At 46.8% G+C, this 19574-nt stretch overlaps 5 protein-coding genes across 5 annotated transcripts; 1 reads left to right on the forward strand and 4 right to left on the reverse strand.

The window, feature by feature from the left end:
* Positions 1–1380: 1380 nt before the first annotated feature.
* N7478_001617 (endo alpha-1,4 polygalactosaminidase) lies at positions 1381–2358 on the reverse strand (the record flags this gene model as incomplete). The annotated part of the gene is made up of 1 exon (XM_056917832.1): positions 1381–2358. One exon carries the CDS (start codon positions 2356–2358, stop codon positions 1381–1383), a length of 978 nt encoding a protein of 325 aa, XP_056783443.1.
* A 1893-nt stretch (positions 2359–4251) lies between these two features.
* Positions 4252–12911, forward strand: gtb3 (glycosyltransferase family 4 protein; the record flags this gene model as incomplete). The annotated part of the gene is made up of 2 exons (XM_056917833.1): positions 4252–4317; positions 4524–12911. 2 exons carry the CDS (start codon positions 4252–4254, stop codon positions 12909–12911), a joined length of 8454 nt encoding a protein of 2817 aa, XP_056783444.1.
* Positions 12912–13062: 151 nt separating this feature from the next.
* On the reverse strand, positions 13063–15948 carry dapB (dipeptidyl aminopeptidase dapB; the record flags this gene model as incomplete). The annotated part of the gene is made up of 3 exons (XM_056917834.1): positions 13063–13184; positions 13237–13506; positions 13572–15948. 3 exons carry the CDS (start codon positions 15946–15948, stop codon positions 13063–13065), a joined length of 2769 nt encoding a protein of 922 aa, XP_056783445.1.
* Positions 15949–16594: 646 nt separating this feature from the next.
* On the reverse strand, positions 16595–17987 carry N7478_001620 (Zn(II)2Cys6 transcription factor domain-containing protein; the record flags this gene model as incomplete). The annotated part of the gene is made up of 3 exons (XM_056917835.1): positions 16595–16964; positions 17117–17802; positions 17922–17987. 3 exons carry the CDS (start codon positions 17985–17987, stop codon positions 16595–16597), a joined length of 1122 nt encoding a protein of 373 aa, XP_056783446.1.
* A 1333-nt stretch (positions 17988–19320) lies between these two features.
* On the reverse strand, positions 19321–19524 carry N7478_001621 (uncharacterized protein; the record flags this gene model as incomplete). The annotated part of the gene is made up of 1 exon (XM_056917836.1): positions 19321–19524. One exon carries the CDS (start codon positions 19522–19524, stop codon positions 19321–19323), a length of 204 nt encoding a protein of 67 aa, XP_056783447.1.
* Positions 19525–19574: the final 50 nt, after the last annotated feature.

The raw sequence follows: 19574 nt of genomic DNA on the forward strand, positions 1-19574 counted from the left end.
ACCCGTATCGGGTTGGGCACCACCCCTGCTGTGTTGGCCAGGACTTGGCTTCGGAGTTCAGCTCAGTATACAATATTAAAAGCCTCCCAAGACCTGCACAGGTCTCAAATAAGCAATTGAAATACTGGAAATAACTCTTAATCATGCAATCAACTCTTGTGGCGAATTCCAGAAGCCCTTGGCAAAAGATAAACAAGTCGAATGGATTTTCGACCTCGCTTAACTCTTTGCATTTGCCCCACAGAATGTGGCTAGTGAGCATGCACAATTGTAGTAGTTTCTAGACTAGAGATACGGATGTATGTACTCCTTTTGTAGAGCAAACAGGATAAGTGGAGACATCGAATTGACACAGGCAATCCTCCTCGTTTCCCTATGAGCCAATCGTCGTGCTTTATCCATAGTTCGCATTCAGGAACCGGGGAGATCCGTTCGGGCTCGGGAGTTAATTAAGTAGGACCGCCGATCTTTACGTTCTTGACGGTTGCCTTTTCATACATACTTTCTTTTCGGGTTTAGTACGGAGTACGGGACGTCCAGAGACACGGGAGAAGACTCCCACAACGGAGTAATTTGCCGCGAAATGTCACCACCCGTCAGCTCACCGGTCTAGATCTCGTTAGCCCTGAGAAAATTCTTCTTTCCCTGCAGTAATGAATTGGGGGTTTCTGAGGATCAAAGGATTTATCGCCAAGTCAGCTTGCGTCCCCCTTTTGGCCCCTGTAATCTGTGAAGCTATTCTCCGTTCTGCTGGATTTCTTTTTTTTGCAAAGTTAAAGTCTACAGAGATGAATCCTAGGATCAGTAAGATGCAAGGGGAACATTGGAAGTTATTAAAGTTTATACTCCGATATTCTTACTTTGTGTTTCTGATATGTCTGATGCCGATCGCTGGTGGCAGCTGTGCTTCAGCTTTGGAAGGATGAGACATCTCATGGCACTTTGATTAAAGATCCTAGCCCCCCGGGTCCATGAGATGGATGTGGGAACCACTATGGAACCTAGAGAATCTTGGAATTGTACGTAGTAAAACATGTCATATTGGAAAAGGTTCAAAATGCCGCTTCCGCGCTATCGATTGATGGGCTGGAATCCCAACAAAGCATTCTTGACACAGTGAGAATTGATGCTCATACGGTCAAGGGGTCTTTAGACTTAACTACCAGTAAATAGCTGGATATTTAGGTGTTTCATGCAACTTATTATGAGGCTCAACGATAGTTCCGGCCTGAAGCTACGCTGCCTACGCTGCATACCCTATACATCAACGAACCAGGTCGGAAATGATCAAAAAGAACATATTCAATTATCATTTACATATATTTTCGGACTAAAGCATCGTTTGCAAGAAATAATACATGATTGTCAGAGTACATAATCTTAGCAATATTGGACCCAGCTATTCAAGTCCATATTCTTGATCACAGTCGAGAAGTCGTCCGACCCGTCCGCATTGCAGGCAGCCTTCTTCTGTGCTGTCGTCACATCTTTGTTGTTGTTGGTATCGTCCCCCTTTGGATATTCAATATGAAAGACAGGCTTCTTGGCCTCAATAAACGCCGAGTAGGTATCACACTCTTCCTCCTGGGCACATTGCTCATTAACCGACCATTGCATATTATCAATAACAGAGTCAATGATGTCGCCTCCATTCTTCAGGCCAACTGATAGCCCTCGATCATGAGCTTCAGATGCCAACCAGTTCACATAGTCGATCGCATCATCCTCGGTAAGACCAAGACCGTTCTTATTGTCGTATGCGTCAATATTATCCGGATCGACACCATCGCATCCCTTCGTCACAGCTAGGTCAAGGCGTTCCTTCATGACCTTGCGTACAGTAGTTGAGTTCGTGTTGACCCATTTCTCGCCTGGCCACTCGCCAAGGTTGCTTCCCAGATCCGACTTCTTGAATTCATCGGCATCATCACGCCAGTCTTCATATGTACCAGCAGAGAAGTAACATATCACTTTACGGCCTAGTGACTGGAGCTCTGAAATTGTTGATTTCGGATTATCGAACAGGTCGATATCATAGATGGGCGCATCTACCGAGGTATTGTTAAGTGGATTGAGTAGCTCGATTTGCCATTTGACGCCTACAGCGGGCTGCCATTTGACCGTCGAGTTGGCATCGGATGAACTGCGATTATGGTTACCGCCACTGCTGCTAGAACCGGTGTCGTTCTGATCTGCGTCGCCGTCCCCGTCGTTGTCATGATGCTTTAATCCCAGACCGAGGCCGAGGCCAAGACCAAGACCGAGAGCGACGATGGTTGCAGATCCAAAAACGAGAATCTTCTTCTTCATCGACCAAGCAAGGACTCCTCCTTTTGCTGCAACGGCTTTTCCCTCCATTTGAAATGGATTGGCTCAGTTTGAAAGCAAAGAACCTGGAAAAAAATTTGCCCCGTAATGAGGTCTAGTCAATACCAGGAGGAGGCAGGGAAGAATGTGTACTGTCAGTACCGACTCAGGCGGGGGCCATGAGTCGGATTCTTATACAAATAGGCATCATTAAGCTCAAAAAGAGATTCATGGTCTAGGAAATACCGAGCCAGGACGCAGGATTTAGGGGGCGGTGGCTGATGCAACGATTCAAAGTTAGATTGTCTTGGCTGCTTCCAACCGCAAGGCTCCGGGTACTGTTGGGAATGAAATAACTATATGTTTTGTGATTTTCATCTCTGAAATAGAACGTAGGCAAGGATGAATTGTCTAAATCATGTATAGAAGTGCAGTATGGTGAGAGATTTGGCCTAATATGCATATGAATAGGTAGAGATTGTGCCACATTTGGCAGATGCAGGGATCAGTTGAGGCGCAGGGATCGTCGGATGTGGAGAAAATGAGGCTTATGTTTAAGGGTAAAATTTCACATAGATTATTATTAGGATTATTGAATAAAGTTGGATTCCACTCGCTGCCTCATGTTCATCATGTTGAACTAGGTCTTAGCAATGATCGTCGCTGTCAAATATTGAATAAGCTACATAGTTCCACTACAAGCAAAATTCGGCCGGTTCATTGTTTTCACCCTCGACAAATTTGGAGCATTCGAATCTGAACTTGATAGAATAAAAAGTGGCAGCCTAAATATGCGCTTTGTTCTTTGTTAACTTGGTAATGTCCGCCGCTTGCCCACTTCCCATGTGCCAACAAGCCAAGCAGCGCTAAAAAGACCTAGGCTTTTTCCTAAATACCAATGAATGACTTCCATGACATTCAAATCCTGGCATTCTGCAATAAATCATGAAGCATGGGAATTCTTCCGTGTAAATTATAATGCAAAGAGAGTATGTTGCAAGTGAGATTGCCATTTCAGATTATTGACGGTATCTTACAAATACCCGCAGCTATTTGTGTAACTCTCCTACAGAAAGTTTGTATTTGATTTACAATACTCGACGCGACTCCTAAATCATCTTCAGGGATGAACATGAACTCTCCCTATACAGCAATCTTATTTGGACAATGCCTCGCCAGCTATACGGAACCAGAAGCTACACATTCTAGAAAATGATGGCTTTGCGAAGAGCAGACGTTCCACTTTGCGACGGACACAAATATCCTCCACACATTCATCAATGGGGGTTTTCTGTTCGGTCGATGATGGAAACGAAGACGCGAGCCTCAGAATCGAAGAAAAACCTACATCTTGGGGGGGGGGGGGGTCTTTTTCTAGCAGTAGCCAGTGTAGTCAGATGCTGACTGACCATCATCCATATACATGAAGAAACACTATCAACTACATGTATCAAAAACGGAACATTTGCCGGAGGCATGGCGTCGGGTATCGATGAGCCCCGCGAGTGACCCCACCTCTTTGTCTCGATTAGTGCACTCCGAATGGCCCTAGCCCTCATCTGTGAAAAGCTTGATAGCTGCTCATTGACTCGGTGACATCGACTCATATGCTTGATATATATTTCTGCAATCAATTCAATCCGGCAGAAGTTTCTCTCCATTTTGCGATTGGAAACATGGCCCCACTGTTGGTATGAGTTGTTCAAGCCACGGTTTACTTATTTGAGGCTTGAAGGAATTTATTGAGCCTCCTGGGTGAGACTTACATATTTCGATCTCAATTGTCTCTCTTCGTGGTCGCAGCAGGCATCGATTTGAGTCTAAGAGTCGCTGCTCTTGCAAAACATTGGCATAATAATGGCTTCATGAGCTGCGGGTTGAACACAATTGAATGGTTCCCAGTATTTAAGTCCTCCGGATAAATTGTCTCGGGGTTTCATCAAAATGGCAGAAATTACGCCTGTACATCCGATAAGATGGAATGGGATGACGATTCATTGGTGGCAGTTTGTAGGTGCTTTAGCCTGCACGTATAAAGAAATGGTACTGACATTTTATTTGAAGATTGTCATTGGAGTTCTGCTCGCATGTATTATTATTGGGCTTTTATACATTCTCTGGTCCATTGCTTTGAGAGTCCGAACATACTACCAGGTAGGCTTTAACAAAAGACCTTGATCCCTTCTCCCAAATTTCAATTTCTAACCCCATTATAGTTGAAAGCCCCCAAGGACCGTACGCCTGTGAATGCTCTGCAAAGAATTGATCAACTAGCAGCCTTGAAGCTCAACTTGATCAGAATTGAGCCTTTGCCACGGAAGCCATCCTCTTTCGGCGTCTACCTGGGCAGCTTTGGAATCCCTCTCACAAAAGAACAGGAGCGACTGATTAACCAGTGGGATATGTTGGTCGTCGATCCGTTTCAAGTTGGAGTATCAGAAGCCATCTGTTTCCGGAAGCATGCAATTGTATTGGGTCGCGTGGACCTTGACAAAATTCTTGATTCACAGGACCCCGGCCTGGGCACAGTCGAAAAGATCGAGGATATTCTGCTCCAAAAATTTGCCAGGAATTCATTTAGTGGGGTTTTACTGGCAAAATGGGAGGATTCCATCGCGGTATCCCTTCAATGGCGACTATTTGAGGCCCTAAGCAATCTTGGTCTACTTGTATACCTGGAAGTCAAGCCACCAGAATTTCTGAAAAATAGAGAGATATTGCAACATCAGGCTGTCGCTGGGTTGGTTATACAAAATGCCAGTATATTGCCACATGGAGAAAAGCGAGATTACTTCCAGATGAAGAATCTGCAACCAACTGTCAAGACATTCGTTTCCGAGGCCTGTACAAGACCGTTTTCTGTCTTCGCTTGGGAGAGAGTAGCGGATGGCGTGGTTTTCTCAAATGCAGTTATTCGAAGGTCAATTGAATGGTGCAACTTCTATAGCATCATCCCCTGGATTGGCTCTGAGTCTACTCTTTATCATGCTGAGGATAATACTCCGAGGGTTCAACCACTTTCAGCTTTTGGTTGGTTGAAGGAGACGGAAGTTATCAAAGCTCATGGCTTTTGGCGTTCAAACTATGACATAACCTCGGTCCCCAATGTCAAATATAGGTGGGAAGCTCTTCAAACTCTGTTTCCAACAGTGAAAGACTTTATCGAATCCACTGATAATAATTATATCCCCGTGGAAGATCCAGCTTCTCAACTGAGAGAACCTCTAGGGTGGACTTCACAAGTCAAATCGCGGGGACACCTGCTGTCTTTTCTGACGAACGGCGAGAAATGCGACTCTTTGGGCTGTTTCCCTCTTGGCTCTGACTCGAATACACAAGCGTTCTCGGAGATCTTGAAGTCTCAGCAACGTCTCAAATGTCTGGGTCTTCTCTGCCCCGTCCCCACCTCAGAGATCCAGAAAGTCGGGGCTCTTCTTCGAAAATTTAAGCAGACCAATTATCGCGGCAATGAAAAAGTTTCCTTGGCACTCAATGAGCTCTCTCATTTTGCGTTGAATGGTGCTCTAAGAGTGAATTTAGCGCTTGACTCTGGTCTCAAAAAGACTACGAACGTTCGCTTCTGGGCTGTCCATCAACTTGAAAATGATGGCATGGAAGTTTTTGTTTCGAAGAACGCGTGCAGCATAGCTGGAACCATACTTCATACTTTCCTTTCTGCGAAAGGTTTTTGTCGCAACGAATGTTTTGAGATAGAGACAACACTCGCAAAATTTTCACAGGAGCTTGTACCGAACACAAACCTTCCTCGTCGGCTTGTCAAAGATATCAATGCACTTAGTCCCCAAGAGCGACTTGCTCTACTCATACAACTGTCTTACGCCGAAACCAAGGATGACCTATCCAAGAACCTGTGCTTTTACATTCGAAATATGCTTATAGATGCAACATCTTTGATTCAGCTGAGGGATGTCAACACGGCTGGTTATTTGGAACAGTCTGTCTCTCCTGAAGAACTTATCAAAGGCCGCATTAGCTGGTATAAGGCTCAACAGTGCAGAAGCCCTTCGTTTGAGGGTTCCTCGAGCCTCTTTCATCAGGTTGATCGCGTTTTCCATGAATTACTAAGGGAGAATCGTGAACATGACCTTGCGACCATCACAAATGCGCTCTGCGAGTTGATAAAAGAGGGCCAAATCGATGCCTATACCGATATGATGGTTCTGGCATTGATTTGCGCTGCAAGAAAGTACGCTTTTGATGAGATATACTCCGAAGTCACCGATCGCAATCCTCTGTTCAATAATCAGCCTGACCAAGCCGCCACATTTGCTGAATCTTTTGCCCTTGGGTCACGCTGTGAGGTATACTTTGACATGCCCCCGAGTGCATTTGGAAAGCTTCTTGCAAACCGATTTCGCTCTTATTATACATCGCACCAACCGCCCACTTGGGTCAACGGAGCGCCTGAAATGGCGACTGCGTATTCTGGAGCTCAAATTGATGTCGACCCAAACGAAAAACCCCGACCGATGAGAACTTATCAAAGATTTACTTTTATGAGCGTTTTTGCCATCCCGGCCTTGATCGATGTCATTCTTCTCAGTATCATCGGAAGAGGCCTGTACCTATCTGCTTTCATGACGCATGAAGAGCAATATAGTGCCACTTTGGCTTTGATGATATCCTTGCTTATATCAGGTGCCACTGGCACATGGATTGCATGTGGTGGGCCCTACTATCTTGTATCCATGGCTTTTGCTGCTGCAAATATGTTTGTCCTTATCCGCCTATTCGCTGGTATTGCATTTACGCTGGCTGGAGGCTTGATTGGCTTCGTGATAATATCGGCTGTCCAAAACCCTCGCTCTGGTATTGTGTTTTGGCTCTACCTGGTCTCCCTCACGATTTACTTCTGCACTTTTGCTTCACTTGCAAGCTTCAGCTATCCCGGATCTGCATTTCTTTCTGGACGCAAAGCGATACTTTTGTGTATACCGATATCCTTTCTATCACCCATAATCTCGACCTTCGCGGGCAATGACTTAGCCATTTACCTCGTTGTACTCTATTTTCTGACGGGTGTTCTTCTCCTTTGCTTACGATCCGCCACTTCAAAATGGATGACATGGTACCAGGCCATTCGATATACCGACGACAGTGAGATCCGCGAATGGTACATTTCTACACATGGAAGCAACAATAATAGATCATTTGACGAAATGAGTGATCCTGCCGTTCTCAAGATAGCCCGGGAAGCTTTGCTAAATGACGTGAAACGAGAACGATTCCGCTGGATAGTCTCAAACCCGACAAACGATCAATTGATCAAAGAGCTTGCTCGTGATTGGGAGTCTACAAATTTCCTTCTGGATTGGTATTGCCGATATGCAGATGTTCCAAGGCCCATTCCGTTTAGCTCAAGCTGGAATATTCAGACTAAGGTAGCTTTGGATACTTTGAAAGGCTCACAGAAGGGCCTTCGACTACACAACGCATTCATTCATTGGCGACAATCTAGCAATGAAATCGGATGCGGCGTTCTATTTTTCGTGATTGCACTTCTCGACAAATGGATTCAACTGTTGTGCGGAGACCACCTACTTGGCCTGACGGGGCCTTTGCACGACGCCAGTCGCAAGGCAGTTGGTTTTGCTCTGGCCTACTATCTTATGGGCGCGATTTTAATCGATACCAAAGCCCAGAATGTTTATGAGATTCTCGGTAGCCAGGAGCCCTCTGCGATCAAGACAGAAAATGACATTCGAGTGATTGAAAAGCGATATGTGCGGTTTCGCCGGAGAGTTTACTGGAGAACTCTGTTCAAATTTCTTATGTGGAATGTTTGGAGCCTTGCAATTTCCACCACGCTTCTATGGACATTTCAATCATCTGCACAAGATCTTATTATGTTCTTTGCTTATATACTCGCCTACACGGGTCTTGTCTGGTGCCAATATACCAAGATTTTTGCTGGACCATATGCTTTGAAGCCGCTCATTATCGGTATATGTACAGGTCTACCAGTTGGAATCGCATTGAAAGCTTCTCTCCCCAACTTTCTATACTCACAAGTGATTGGTCTCGGTGTAGCGACCTGGATTGCTGCTTTGTTATCGCTGTGGAGTGCCGCGGGAATGGCTATGCCTTCCAGAAGCATCTCACCACTGAATCTTGAGAGGTCCTTTCATGCTTTCACGGCCCCCTGGGATAATGCTGAATGGTCACAGCATGAGCTTCAGGGGCTTTTTGACAACAACCTTCTCTCTGTACCAACTACCGATCGCTTCGGACTCAATCCTGTGAGTCATCCTGCAATTGAGATTAAAAATGCATTGAACGCGCATAAAAAGACGTCTATAATAGAGGAAGCGTTCCCAAACCCAGGCAAGATCGTTGATACGGTCCTCTCATCATGGGAGACAGGAAAGCTCTACGTGGAGCTGGTACCAAATGGCTCTTTGGGCCCTGGGATTCGAGCTCTAGCCTGCAAGAGCGGAGATCAGCTTGTCTTGATGATTGGTATCAGAGATTTGCTTGAGCAAAAACTTGGAATTTCCGTCAATTGCCAAGTCGTTGCGGAGACCTTGATCCACACAGTTTCTGAGATGATCATGGACCTCCCTCACGAATATGCAGTACTGTCCGAATCCATCATTACCGGTGGGGTATCGCATACCATTGTCACGCAGCTTTGCGGAGATACTAACTCGCCTCTTGTTGCGCAATGGGCCCAGAAAGAATTGATACGGCAGCTCTGCCTTGGGCTTGAGCCAGACCTTCAATGGGATACACTACCCGCTGACATTCGAAGTGTGTTTCTCCACCGATGCCTGGGAGAGAAAGCTGGTCTTACTGCCTCTCAACGCACATGGCTTCAACAGAGGGTATCTCGAACTTATGGATGGGACCTGGACATGCATGTAGCAAGGTGCAATCTTGGAGTGGATGTAGCCACCAGAGTACTCAGATATGTCCACGAAGGACCAGTCGATGCTGCTTATCCAGATAAAGCGCAGATCGTGGAGCATATTCCGGTCATTCCTCGGGTGCTTCCCATGTCACTCTCGCTGACACAGGCGCCGTTCAGTTTGGTTTATCATAAGCTTGGCACCATTCTCAAATTCACCATGATTGCTCTTGTTGCCGATGCTGAGTTCCAAAGAGAGCTCGATTATGTCACCAAACCTCTACCAATGCCAATTCGTGTTCCAGCAGTCTTTACTTTTACCATGATGTGGAACTATTCGAAATATTTCCAAGACTTTTGTCTATCGGCCTTTCTATTTCATCGGCGCAAGAATATCAGGAAGCTGTGGAACGACACGAAAGGCCTTGCGGTTCATATCAAAAAGAACCAGATCATTACACAAAATCTCGATGGCACACTCACAGCCTTCAAACATCGCAACAGTGACGGTGGCTTCAAACTATATCATTATACAGGCCTTCATATGACAGAACCAAAGGGGTTGAAGGGCCTCGTTTGCATCTCTGTGTACTCGAGCGACATGTTGCTTCTTATCAAGCAAGATTTGAAAGCCGACAGGTTAGTCAATGAGTATCACTACGATTATGAAGGGCCTTCAAAGAAAGGCATTGTCAGACGCATTCCGCTCAACCGTCGATGTATTAAGGGCGAAAATCATCTTCATACGGTTAGATATAGCAGCGAAGGTCTTGTTAAATCGGGCTCTTACATGAAAGATGGGGATCTAGTTCGCTTCAAATACCACCATCGCAAGAACTCGCAATTCGGGGACGAGCTGCTTCGAGCTGAATTTTTAATTGGCCAAACAACCTGTGAGGTGGCTTGGTGTGCTCCTCCCAGGAGTCATCCGGAAAGGCTAGACCGATGGATTCCATATGCCAAGGTGACAGAGGCGAAGATTGTGCAGGGTTCCGATATTTTTGAGGGCCGTTGGTCGTATGATCACAAGCTGCATCCATGTATTTATACTACCCTCAATGGGTGCGAGACACAGACGCCCTCTATCCTCGAGCATGATCTCTTTGGAATTCTGTCAAAGCCCAAAGACACCAGTTTCATACAAGATAATCCTTTCTTCTTCTTCGGCAATAGCCTTCAACCAAGCCTTTTCAATCGGGTCCTGGGATTGACGACAAGGCGCTTCGCAGTATCAACATCTCATGCTCGATCAATACTGTGGAAGGCCTGGAAAGATCGAAACGACCTTGATGGTATTACTGTTCGCTGGATGGATGATCAAATTTTGCGTAACGAAGGCATTATGGCTCCTTATTGGCGTCATCGGGATTGGGGTGGGTTGACCGCAGCCACCAAGTATTTGGATATTCATGGCGATACAATCATGGCCAGTGTGGACCTGGAAGACAATGTTTCCAGCTGGACTCCGCTGGCAGTTAAGATAAGCGATCTATTCAACTTTGGACCTGGCGGCGATTCAGTTGTTACAACACGTTCAAGGGACTTGTCTCCTGATACGGAAGATTATCTCCATGTTATGGCTGCGGATACTGGTACATGGCCCAACGAAGGTGGAGGTGTTTCCGCTTGTCGACGGGACATGGTCAATTGTCTGCGCAGCATCAAATGGCATATGCTGTGTGAATCTGCGAATGATTTTGGTATACCCAAATATCAAATCGAACGAAACATCCAGTCGTTGAAGATCATTCCTCTATGGGGTCTGGATTTCCTCACTCCGACTCATGGTCTCTTTCATAACAGGCTGGATGCCCAAGTGGATGATAATACTGCTGTCAGCGAAGTTGATATCAAGGTGAACTTCATTCCGATTCTCACGGCATTGGTGAAAGGTGCACGTGCTGTGAGTCTCTCTCGAGCCGATATAAAGCAGATCACCAGGGCACTTGTCAACCTCAACACGTACTTTCAAGAATCGCGACATTGGTCACTGATATGGAATAGCGAATTTGTCAAGCAGGCCTGGCGGGACCTTTGGCTCAGTCAGGATATGCCAAATGCTATTCCATCTACCGAATGGTTGAACACGGAGCTTCCAACATTGACCTCCTTCGGTGTTGCACTTGAATTGTGGTATCGATATCTTTTCATATTCTCTATCCCAGTTCCTGAAAAGATCCCCGACGTCTTCCAAGCCTCACACCACAGCGTCAGTGCCTCTTATGGCGTTGTTTGTAAAATCAAGAGAAACTGTACCCTACAGATCTGGGATCATGCAATCAGCTGGCGAGAATCAAACCTCTGTCTCTCTTCTGCATTGAGCAAACTTTCGCCTTTCGTCCGAAACTCCCTTCTAGGCTTGATGCGGATCACATCTGTTCTGGCCCTCCACCACGCAGATGTCATTCTTCCATGTGCAGACTTCTTCAACCCGGGCTGGGAGACTGAGATTGGAACCTGCCAGGGCACGATCGAGCACCGCAATACATTCCGTCGCAAGATAGATCCAGTCGTGAACGGCATAACAGATATGCAAAAGTTCAAGCCGGTCGACAGCATAAAGTCCACACGCCCAACGGTTACCATGCTATCCCATGTGTGGTTCGCAAAGGACATCAAGACCGCACTTCTTGCTGCAGACATCATCATAAACCAATGGAAATTCAGCGACTACCACCTAGATATCTACGGAGCAATCAACAGGGCCCCAACCTACTCAACCGAATGCCAAGAGATTATCGCCTCCAAAGGTCTCCGAGGCCGAGTCACCCTACGCGGAACTGCAGATCCAATGAAAGTCCTCGAAAACACCTGGCTCTTCTTGAACTCATCCCTCTCAGAAGGTCTCCCTCTTGCACTGGGTGAAGCAGCCCTGACCGGTGCCCCAGTCGTCTGCACAGACGTCGGTGCTTCTCTACGTGTGCTGAGTGATCCAAACAATTTCTCTCGCTTCAGTGCAGTGGTTGCACCAAATGATGCCCTATCTCTAGCCAAGGCGCAGATTTCCATGCTTGCTTTACTGGGTGAATGGAGCCAATATGCCGAAGGCAGTACACCAGCCCCGATTCTTACTTCCTCGCCTTCTACCGAAGTGGTAGAAGCTATCACGCGTCGTATGTACGAGAAAAGCCCGCAGTGTCGCGCGTTAGGAATGAAAACGCGTCAAATTGTGCAAGAGTCTTTTAGTGGAGAGCGTTATCTGCGAGAGCACGAACAGATGCTTTGGATTGGGAAGTTTGCCAAGATGATGAGTAGTCAAGCAGCTGGGACATCATTAAAAGGAGCGAATCTCGTCGCAGACGAAGCAAAACACACCACCAACTATGAAAAGGACGTCAACAACACTTCAAAGACGCCTTCCTCGTGGCACCCTTCCACTGCGCTAGACATATCAACAACACACAAAGTCATCGCTGGGCATCAAAATGATCAGACCGAACCTATTACTGTACCTCCAGCTGTGGCATTGAATGGCCGCCGCACCGATACGCAGCCCGCTTCTGATATCGCGACTATAACCACCCGCCGTTCGGGAATTTCCCCAAACGACAAGCCCCTTGGGGCTATTGCACCACCCCAAAGATTGCAATCTTCATTTGCTTCGCTACGGTCACAAGCGGGACATGACCAAGTACGGGGGCTGCGACGAGATGACCTATTGCAATACCGCAACCCAGATGTGAATTTGATTATGAGCCAGGACTTTCTCCGGTCTGGCATGCTCTGGAGCGGCTAGTGTTCTTGAATTAGACTCGAGTTACCATCGACGCTGTTTGAAAATAAAAATTTGTGCAATTCTATACATATTCAAAATGATCCCGAAAGATTAAAGACAAACAAGAGAGCTAGCTGTATGCGTATACGCCAGAGGAAACATAGGGAGGTGATCAAAACAGCCCAAGTGGCAATGAGCGCTTGGCTCTGTTCCATACCGACTCCGCCTCCGGCTTTGGGTTAGCAATGCGAAGCCACTCGCCATTGAATGCGTTGATGAGCCAGCTCGAGAGACCTGTAGTACTGATTAGTTCATTCCTTCTTAAAAATAAAAAAGCTCAACTCACGTTCGTATACCATAGTCTGTCCGTTATGAAAAGTGATACTATGATCTGAATCAGGGAAGATTTGCATGTCGTAATTGTTCACATTGCCCAAGTCCAGCTTGTCAATGAGGGTGAGGGTATTTTGCAGATGTACGTTGTCATCTGCATTTCCATGCATGATCAGGAATCGAACGTTTTGAGCTATTGATTGCACATCGGTGATGGTGGAGTTCTCGTAGCCTGATGGGTTGTGCTGAGGTGTGTGCATGTAGCGCTCCGTGTAGATTGAGTCTGATGAATGTAAGTCAGTATTCGGATATTCGGGAATAAAAAATGCACAAGGAATTTACACTTACCATAGAACCTCCAGTCAGTCACGGGCGCAACAGCCATGCCGTACCGGAATGTCTGGCCTGCATCCAACTCGAGAACCTTAAGGGTCATAAAACCGCCAAAGCTCCAGCCCCAGATAGCCATGCGGCTTTCATCAACGTAGTCCTTGCCTGCATAAATCTTGGCAGCGTCGATCTGGTCGCTGGCTTCATAAAATCCAAGGTTTCCGCGGACGATACAACGGGCCTTGCGACCAATGTATCCTGTTCCACGGCCATCAACGGTGACGACTATGTATCCCAAGCTAGAGGCAACGTATGATTGGAAGTCGATGGTGAATTTGCGATCGACTGTTTGAGATCCGGGGCCGGCATACATGAAGAACAGGACGGGGTACTTCTTGGAAGAGTCGAAGTTTGCAGGTCGGCGTTCGAGCACTTGGAGAGTGTACCCATCAATTGTCACGTTGGTGTAGATCTCCTGTGGGAGAGCGTGGTCCTTAACCATTTGGCGAAGACGTGTGTTTTCCTCAATAACGGCCTCATACTTGACCTCGTCAGTCTGGGTGTTGATAATGGCTTGCCATGGAACGCCAGGACCCTTCGAGCTGAGAAGAGCATATCCGGCGCCTTCTGAAAAGGATACCTGGAAATATCCCGGTTTGGAAATATCAGTTAGCGGGAGAAGGTCAGATCCATCAAGCTTCACCTGGTATACATGGCGCTGAGTCGGAGCTTCCTTTGTAGCAACGAAATAGACGATGTTCTTCTCCAGGTCAACGGCAGAGGGCGCAGAGACCACTTCCCAGTCTCCCTTGGTAAGCATCGTGGGCTTGGAGCTATCGAGAGGCGAGAAGTAGGCTAGGTGATCATAGCCTTCGTGAATCACAGTATCAACGTATCCATCGTGCGGTCGGCCATTGTTAGAGTCGGCAGGGATAAACCGGGTGCTTTGAGAAGGTTCAACCCAGCCTCCGTCCAGGCCAGCGATATCGTCCGATCGAACAAGTTTGCCAGTTCTGGATTTGGAGTCTACCAGGAATATCTTGACAATATCGCTCTCGCGGTTTGTCTCTCGAATGAGAACTTGGCCTGCGGAAGCCCAAACAATTTCAATGATGATACGGTCATCGTCCTTGAAGTCCTCGGGCATGTCGATGGAGAACACTTCAGCCTTCTCGACATCATAGAATTGCAGATGGACCACTGGATTGGGGCTACCAGCCTTGGGATACTTGATTTGTTGGACTTCGGGGTAATTCTCGAGACCGGGATCGGGCTCTTTGCCTGAGGGACGTGAAAGGAAGAATTGGACAGGATATTCAGGCACCTCGGCCTCCTTGGTCTGCAAGAAAGCCAGGAATTTGCCATCTCTATCCCACCAAGTTCCCGAGTTTCCTGCGAAGACTTCCTCTTCATATACCCAATCTGGAACACCGTAGAAGAGGTCCTTGTTACCATCCTTGGTAATTGGAACGACCTGGGGAGAGGAAAGTTTGCGCAAGTACAGATTGTTCTCTCGAACAAAAGCAACAGCATCTGACTGAGGCGACCAAGCAGCCAGCTGCACACGATCGCTCAAATCGCTGGCATCCAGGGGCTCGGCAGTCTGAGACTCAACATCGAAGATCCAGTATTTTCCGAAGAACGAATGTCTGAAGTTAGACTGCGTAGAAGACGCAATCAGGACCTTCTTCATATTTGGGCTTGGCCAGGTCTTCTGCGGGGTGATATGCTCATCATTCACCCAGAAATAAGGCTTGTCCATCAACACGCTAGTATCAGGGTCACCAGCACCATCCTTGCGATTCTGGATATTCTCCACCCGCAAGTACCCATCTCCACTCTCACCACGCTCAACCAGAAGCCCATCCTCACCATCTGGGCCGGCAATCCAGGAAATTGCATGTGATTGTGCAGTCCACTCCCCCCTCAACACCTGCTCCAGCGTCACCGGATTACCCTCGCTCGAGCCACTTGCCACGTAATCAAGACCATCGGAGCCAGAATCTAGGGATGCGGTATCGGCAGCAGCAATAGGTCGTTTTGCTGCAAGGAATAGTACAAATGCGAGTACCCAGCCGCCGACGCAGAGGAAACCGAGCAACCAAAGCGCACGACGCATGCGACTGCCCGATGCAGCGGGTTTCTTGGGACGGGGGGATAGGAAAGGTTCGTCGTCTCCGGGTTCAGCGCCGTCTTCGAGATCGCGGTATCGTTGTTCGTCGCCCGCTTCTTCGTCTGCGGCCGCGGCCATCAGCTCGTCCTTGTGAGCTGCCATGAATGAGGCCGAGGCAACCGATAGCCCTGAATCTGAGGAAATGCGTGAGCTGAATGATGAAGACCGTCGATTTGTCAGTGGGCCGGCCTCAGAGGAGCCTTCATTATCGAGCTTCCCCATGATTGATCGGTAGCTGGTCGCGGAGATGCAGCTGAAGTTTGGATGAGCGGGTCTCTCTCTCTTATCAGGGTCGAGGAATTGTGGATCCCGGGGGCCGAAGCACGCAACACCAGTACTCACGCGACACAGGGATCTAGCAACAAGCAATGAGTAAGATGAATATGGAAGAGAGAAAATAATTGAAATTAGTTGAAATGTTTCAGATGAATGAAAAGTTGGAAAGGATTATCATTTATTAGAATCAGTGTGCTCGGAGGAAACAAAGCGAAACAACCTCGGATCCTTGTTCTATTGAACCCCAGATTGGGTACATGGCAGGAACCTATGCTGTATATACAACATTCCACCTTGAATTCTTCAAAGAATTACAAATCGTTGCCTATATTACATTATTTACTTACGTCTGGTTTTTCTGTACGTCATTAAATCCAATCTATGGATATGTGTCCAATTTGTTGACCTGCAATGCAAAAACTCCATACCCAAGATATCATCGTCGCATATACCACCATCATGATCAGAACAGAACGCCAATCCTCAATAGACTTACCAAGACCTCCCAGTAATATAACACCATTCAATGATTGACAGGGCCAAGAAAAAGGAAATTAAAAGGAAATAAAGCAGAAACGACTGGCGCCTCAAGTTATACCTCAACCACTCTCCCAACCCAGTCAACCATATCCATCCATTCTAATGGAATCGTCGTCCCGAATTTCCGAATGACACCATGGACCAATCTTTTTCCTGAGTCCCGAGCATACCACTTCTGAGAGGATAAATGCCTGTCTAATCCATGGAATAAGATGAAGATCAAGGCTGTCCAATCTCCTTGCTGCACGAGGGTCATGAACTCTTCGCTCACCCGGATGGGCCAGACTAGGCTGCCTTGTCCAGATGGCCAAGTTTCTAAACTCCGAAGTAGAAGTGTATATGTCTCACGATATATTTGCGAATTTGGTCCTGGGTTGGCTTCGATAATGGGTGCCAGAGTGCGGAATTTCATTAAAATGGTTCTGGTTGAGGGTTAGCCTCGGCTTTAACAACTTGCCAATCATAGATGATGACTTACGAATGCAGTTTGACCAAATTTGTATCCTCACTATATATATTGTTAGAAAAGAATGTTCATAATGAAAATTAGGGTACCTGTGATCCAAATACGTACTTTGCTCTAGCCACCACGAGCCTGTTATTTCCTTCCCGATAAACCCAATCATCGAGCCACCCACTCTCCGGGCCAACCATTTGAATCCATAAAAACGCAGCCCCGCTCAAAATAGAACGGAGTGTCAAGATCTCACTCAGTGGATCGGTTGGTGCATCATCCCAACAAATGCCGGGGTAAGCAGTGACAAGAATAAGAATAATAGAGGAACAAATAAAAGATGCTTCGATATTCTGTGGGTTGGTCGCGAGGTCCTGCCTCAAACCAGTGGTCGCATGAGTCTGGTATGTTAACGCGGTCTCCAGCCAGCTGGGGATCTCGCCGCGATCGACCTGCTCAGAGGCAAGATGAAGAGCAGCCAGCGCGAGTAGACTATCCATAACGTGATCATGTGTGACAGCGAACTGAGGAACTTTCTCCCAAAACTGGCCGCCTTTCTCATCTTTTGAGATGGATGGGAGAGTCGACTCGCAGCACTGATAGAAGAGGCTCATTTCCTTCAACCGTGGTAAGCGTGAGAAGCCATCTGGATCGGAGCCACTTGAGTGAGATGATGCTCTGTCGGAGCCGTTATTCTTGGGGGATCCTCCATTTGAAGAAGGTCTTTTTCTGGGTCTGGGTGCTACGTAGATGCATGATAATCCACGACGGACACAGAGGCTGCATGTTGGTCGTCGTTCATCGCACTATCGAGGAAGGTTAGAAGAAGAACTCAACGCATGATGGATGACACTAAAGAGAAGGATTGAGATATGGATCTTTTGATCGTTTATCGTTTATCTCATCCTTTTCGATCTGAGCTCACCTTAACATGTCTTTCTTTACATTGTACGCAACCCCGTCTGGATTTAGTGTGGCACCGGCGTGGCATAGTGTCGTGGAGTTGTAGATACGTGGGGTGGCGTGTGAAGTAGGATATTGATGGCCTTTTCAGGCTTAAGACAAGAGCTCTTGGGGGCTATGGGGGCCAGAAAGACTTTGAATTCGGTTATGTCACTTGATGAACCTTGGCGTGGGGGAGATTTTTTCAGCTTATGTGCTTTTGCCGTGATCTACAATAGCAAAGAAATTGACTATTTAGAGTTAGAAGATTCAGGGTCGGCAGGTTAAAAAAGCGACCCGCTCAAGCTGTGAACTCGTAAGGCTAGCGAACATGCGCTATAAAACCTTGGTCTGGAAGGATTCAAGTCGGAAGGATTCAAGGTATACATGAAATTTTTTGGGATGCAGGCGGGTGAGCAGTTCATGTTGACATGAATCTTTTGTTGTCCTGATTCTGACGTCAACTTGCTTATGATCGACGGGGATCATGAGGGGGCCAAAAACGACCCCCTGTCATCTTGGCCTTAAATAGAACATGAGAAGCTTTATGTCTCCGTGGATAATGTGCTTCGGAATGGGCTTTCACTCTTTGAGCTGATCTGACTGTAAAGAACTGGATTCAAACGACCATAGACTGCGCTATAGCCCATTGTATAGTATGTGCGCATGATAGGCGAGTTGGATGTGGGGTTAGATGGAGGTTGCTGAGTATCGCTGGACTGGGGCCAAAACCACCCAACATCTGGAGAATGAGTTTCGAAGTCTGAAACAGACCGCATTAATAGTTTCACATGATAAAATTGTCGGTGTGGGGTGAAGTAGGTGGTGAGTTGGTGGGGATGCCGGCCGCGCGTGTTGGGGTGAAGACGATTACCGCATCTGGTAATCCTAAAGAACGTGGAACACTTAATTGCAGTCTAAATCTAAAAATAAAATAAATTACCTAAAAGTGAAGCGACTATTCTATATCTGTAGCTCATCCATTATAGTATAAAGTCAAATCAACTATGGATCACTGTTAAGTTGGTTGAATAGAACCATCTGGTCCAAGCGAGCCATTTACAGTCGAGTTAGGCCATATTCATTGGTTTGTTCTTGAGATCCCTCTGGACAGAACACTGGCTCTATTAAGTAATCGTGCGGCCCTTTTGATATTTCCATGAGATTCATAAGATACGGTGTCTCATTGGAATCCGGAATATCTTCATGGTCCCTCCCCGGACTTGTGACTGCACTATATCCAGTATAGTTAGGCCTGTTGTTTTTCGGATGATAGTCACAATGATTTTCTGTGAGAAGCCGAAGAGGATCGGAATCGTCAAATATGATAGAGTCAACTTGGCAAGGTCGATCATCCTGCATCGCATCGTCCATGCAAGACTCTAAATCACTGGAATAGTCACTTCTTGACTCGGCTGCGTCTGGTAGGAGCACGATGGGCTCGCTGGTAGTAAAATTCCTTCCCAACTGTAATTCAATCCTCGTAAGCCTCGAGACAAATTGTCTAGCTGTTGATCGTGGTAGTCTTGTTGTTCTTCCTCGTCTTGCGTATCCATCCTGTCCATGTCATTTGTATAGAGAGACATCTTGGAGATTGCAAGGGACTGCGTTAGTGGCTAATTTAGCACTTGAGATA

The sequence above is a fragment of the Penicillium angulare genome (assembly GCF_028827245.1).
Source record: "Penicillium angulare strain IBT 27051 chromosome Unknown utg000002l_segment0_segment0, whole genome shotgun sequence".
NCBI lineage: Eukaryota > Fungi > Ascomycota > Eurotiomycetes > Eurotiales > Aspergillaceae > Penicillium > Penicillium angulare.